At 53.0% G+C, this 3,857-nt stretch overlaps 1 protein-coding gene across 1 annotated transcript; it reads right to left on the minus strand.

The window, feature by feature from the left end:
- Positions 1-1,254: 1,254 nt before the first annotated feature.
- DKK1 (dickkopf WNT signaling pathway inhibitor 1) lies at positions 1,255-3,302 on the minus strand. The gene is made up of 4 exons (XM_084635087.1): positions 2,842-3,302; positions 2,589-2,751; positions 2,193-2,336; positions 1,255-1,833 (listed from the first exon to the last, which is right to left on the minus strand). The coding sequence occupies exons 1-4, from the start codon at positions 3,094-3,096 to the stop codon at positions 1,583-1,585; spliced, it is 813 nt and encodes a 270-aa protein (XP_084491213.1). The 5' UTR covers positions 3,097-3,302; the 3' UTR covers positions 1,255-1,582.
- Between the last annotated feature and the right edge of the window lie 555 nt (positions 3,303-3,857).

Genomic DNA, 3,857 nt, shown 5'->3' on the forward strand with positions numbered 1-3,857 from the left:
CACAACATGCCAATTTCCTGTGCTTTGATATGGCCCCATTGGTCACTGAATTAAGCAAGCCCCAATGCTACAGACATTATTAGCTGAAGCCCCTTGAGATGAAATTGAACTCACTTCAGTAACATTAAAGCAATGTAGGGAAAAGGCTGCATTTCTATGTGAGTGCATTTCACAGGACGTTAAAGCTGCCTTCACATTTAATAAAGTGCTGCTTCCACACGTCCTAGGAGAGGCAATCACAGTGATTTGGGCTCAGCAGGCAAACAAAGTAAAACAGTGATTTGGAGGGGAAAAAGATTTCTCCTGCAACACTTGCAGGCAGCCCAGACTCCTGAGCCCCTCTCACAGGCTGGCCTAGAGTTGAAGTTCACAAAGGTAAGACACTGGAAGAAAAGTGACTTGTCACAACAATTGTGTGCATGTTTGGAGGGATTAAAAAGTACCAGTGGAGCCAATAGCAACTCACACCAGCTGAAGCTCTACCACTTGGATGCATAAGTCTAGGAGATGTATCCAGTTTCTTTGGTTTAATGGCTGAGATGCAAGCTCCTGAAAAAGACACTGGGAGCTAAAGCTAGCCAGCAGAAACAACTTTCACACATTAAACCTCAAATGAATGGAGAGAGTGATAGCAACCACCTTCATCTCTCAGGAAGGAGTAGGGGTTAGCCTTCTCCTACTCAGGCCGTCCTGAATGCTCTCTTCAAGTAGTGTGATGATATCTGATCCCCACACATACTTCCCCTCTGTCAAATGCATTTTGTCTGTGGCAAGAGGACTCGTTTAGGGTTATTTATACATAGGACACACACACACAGGTAGTGAAAGCAAATGCACACATTTGGGGATAAGATGATTCTTTCCTCCCCATTAAGAGCATCCACAATTTAGGATTTATGGTTTCCAGGGCAATTGACCTATTTTGAGGGAAAGGAAACAGAGACCACCACCATTTACCAAGCCTCCCCCCTCATATTTAACCAACTATGCACCTCTTCCTATGCAGATCCTTAAGAAAAGGAGACATATCAGTTTATATGCATATAATTTTTTTATGACAAGTGTACATCCGTTTGGGACATCACATTGTAGAGTTAACAAGTTGTGTTATTTAAGCTCAACTTCAGATGGTTCTTCATTTAGAGCAGAGGTAGGGAGAAATTTATCAGTAAATGCCAGGTGGTTTTTTTTTTTAAGTTATTTATTTCACTTCCAGATGGACAATTCATAGACTTAGGAAGATATAAAACCAGTGTGTACAAGATGTGTCACAATAGCAGACTAGAGATCATGCAGCACCTTTAGAAAAATTAAAATTCTGGAATATGTACAGTTAAGTGCCACACTGAATATTTACAACACAGTAATTTACTGCAATTAGTCACTGAAAGTTTCTTAAAGAAACAAACTTCATATTCCAGCTGTAGGAAGGGGAAATAGCAGAGTACTTAGTGTAACTTCCAAATCTGTACATCCTTAGAGATGAACTGCCAAAAAAAAAAAAAAAAAAAAAAAAAAACACAAGCAATGCACTGCCCAGAAACCTCCTCCAAAGTCCATCATATGTAGGGAGGAGTGGTGTTCAATGTCTTTGACAAGTATGCAGTCTGGAAGAGTTGGTGGTTGCATAATCTCTTTGTAGCCGACAGGACAGACCTTCTCCACAGTAGCATCGCTGGAAAATCTCCAGGCCATGAGAGCCTTTCCTTCGGTGTTTGGTGCATACTTGGCCTTCCTTAAGGACAGGTTTACAGATCTTGGACCAGAAGTGACGTGCACAGCACAATCCAGCAGCACAGTCGGAAGAGCGGAGGCAGGTGGTACTTTCCTGACCTTTGAAAGGAGAAAGTGATTAAAAGCCTGTGGTAAATTGGCTGGATTGCAGGAGAGTAACAGCAAAGCCTTGAACAAGCAATTGCAGTATAGGAGGCAGACTTTGTCTAGGGCTTGTCAGAAAGTAGTTGAGGGGGAAAGAGCCACAGAGAAGCAGCTGGATGGCTGCATTTAGCCTCACTGCTTCCTCAGGTGGTATTTCTGGCAGAAACCCCAGTTGCACTGTGCCTCAGTTAAAATGCCTTTTACACAAGGCTTTAGTATACTACAGGAATAAGGGGAAGCCAAAGCAAGGTTTGCAGCTAACCCACCCCCACCTAGTTACACCTGCTAGGTGAAGAGCCACCAGGCCCCCTTACCTTTCAGGTGGTGCAGCTGGGATGGGGATGTGGTCCTTTTGGGATGCAAGTCTGGGATTCCATGGTCCGGACTGAAGCTCTCGATGATGGTCTCCTCCATCTCCCCGGGGAGAAAGTGACCTTGCTCAGATGGCACACACATCCCTGAGCGGGGAAACAGGGCAGGAGTCAGCACAGCCTGGGTAACACACCAGGGCCCCGCTCGAGGCTGCCACGCCAGCAGGGTACCCCGCAGGTGCGCAGCTATCGGGTAGGTGGGTGCTCCCCGCAGTAGCGCAGACACACGGCCCTTGGGACCCATCTGAGTCTAGCTATTGCACCTGCAGCCGGGCCAGGGCCAGCCTCCCCGCCCCTCCAACAGCGCGGCAGCGCCGCGCACCCCACCCCGCCGCTCACCGTTATTGCAGTAGTTGCCCGGGCAGCACATGGCATGGCGCAGGCAGCGCTTCCGGCGTCTCCTGCAGGCGAGGCAGAGCGGGACTGCGGAGCCGGCCCCGCGCGGGGCGCCGGAGCAGAACTCGTCCGGGGCGCAGTCCTCGTCCTCGGAGCACGTGAAAGGCTGCAAGGGAGACACAGCGCCAGTGAGCGGGCGCACCGCGCGGGGGGGCAGAGGAGCCCCTGGCGCCCCGCTCACCGGCCGCTCACGTACCTGGTGGGTCTCGACGGCCTGGTGCTTGTTGCCCGCCTCGAGCAGGGCCGAGTCTGCGGGCGCGGCACTGGCGAAGGAGCCCCCCTGCCCGGCGCCGGCGCCGCCGCCTGGGAGCAGGTTCTTGATGGCGTTGGAGTTGAGGAGGCTGGAGCCGAACCCGGCACTCGACGCCGACGCTGCCCAGGGGTAGCGGCAGCACAAAGCGGCCGCCAGCGCCACACATAGGCGGGCCGCGCCCTCCGCGCACAGCAGCATCTTCCAAGCGGCAGCGAGCTGCAGCCGGGGGGGTGGGGGGTCAGATCCGGCCCGCACGAGGTAAGGGACCCGCGCGGTAGCTGTACGCTGGGTGGGCTGGGGCGCCGCTGCCGAGCGCAAGCCCGCGGTGGCGCAGAGAGATGTTCCGCACAGCTGCCCGCCACTGGCGGTTACCTGCCCGCCTGTTGCTGCCTTTATACTCCCGGGGGCTGGCTCGTGGTCCCGCCCCTACGGGGTGAAGGGGGAGGGCGCCACAGGCAAAGATGAGATTTCAAAGCGAGCCTGGGGGTTGCGCTGCTGCCACCCCCCCAAAGGCTTCCTCATTGGCCGAGTCCCAAGAGGGGAATTTCGCAATCGCCGCCGTGAAAATGATCAGCGACTTCCCAGGCAGCTGGTGCTGCCACAAGGCTCTTCGCGGCCGGGAGCCCCGAGCTGAGCTGCGGGCACCGGGGGCTGCCTGTTTTGTGGGAATCGCATACACTTTGTGACCTAAATCCCTCCTTTTAAAACATGTTGTCACACGGCGCCGAACCCCCACCCTCCGTCGGGGCCGCTGGGTGTCGCCTGTGCTCAGGATCAGCTGCCCAACCACGTTACCAGTCCCCCCAGGGTGGACTTTTGTGTATTCAGGGGGGGAGCCGAACATTTCTCGGCTCTGTTACGTGTGAGGGGAGCATTTAACGAGGCGCAATCGTTTTCCCGGAGGGTGCTGTTTGAGTTGGCGTTTTTCACTGTATATAATCTTCTTTGAACAAAACAAA

This window comes from Lepidochelys olivacea (assembly GCF_965140295.1).
Source record: "Lepidochelys olivacea isolate rLepOli2 genome assembly, chromosome: 7".
In the NCBI taxonomy this organism is placed as follows: Eukaryota; Metazoa; Chordata; order Testudines; family Cheloniidae; genus Lepidochelys; species Lepidochelys olivacea.

Bases quoted from the DNA above. Each gene is read 5' to 3' on its own strand.
- DKK1 (XM_084635087.1), bottom strand. From the start codon at position 3,096: ATGCTGCTGTGCGCGGAGGGCGCGGCCCGCCTATGTGTGGCGCTGGCG. The intron at 2,752-2,841 runs GTACGTGAGCGG...TCTCCCTTGCAG, and splicing joins AGGCCGTCGAGACCCACCAG to CCTTTCACGTGCTCCGAGGA. The intron at 2,337-2,588 runs GTGAGCGGCGGG...TTCCCCGCTCAG, and splicing joins GGGCAACTACTGCAATAACG to GGATGTGTGTGCCATCTGAG.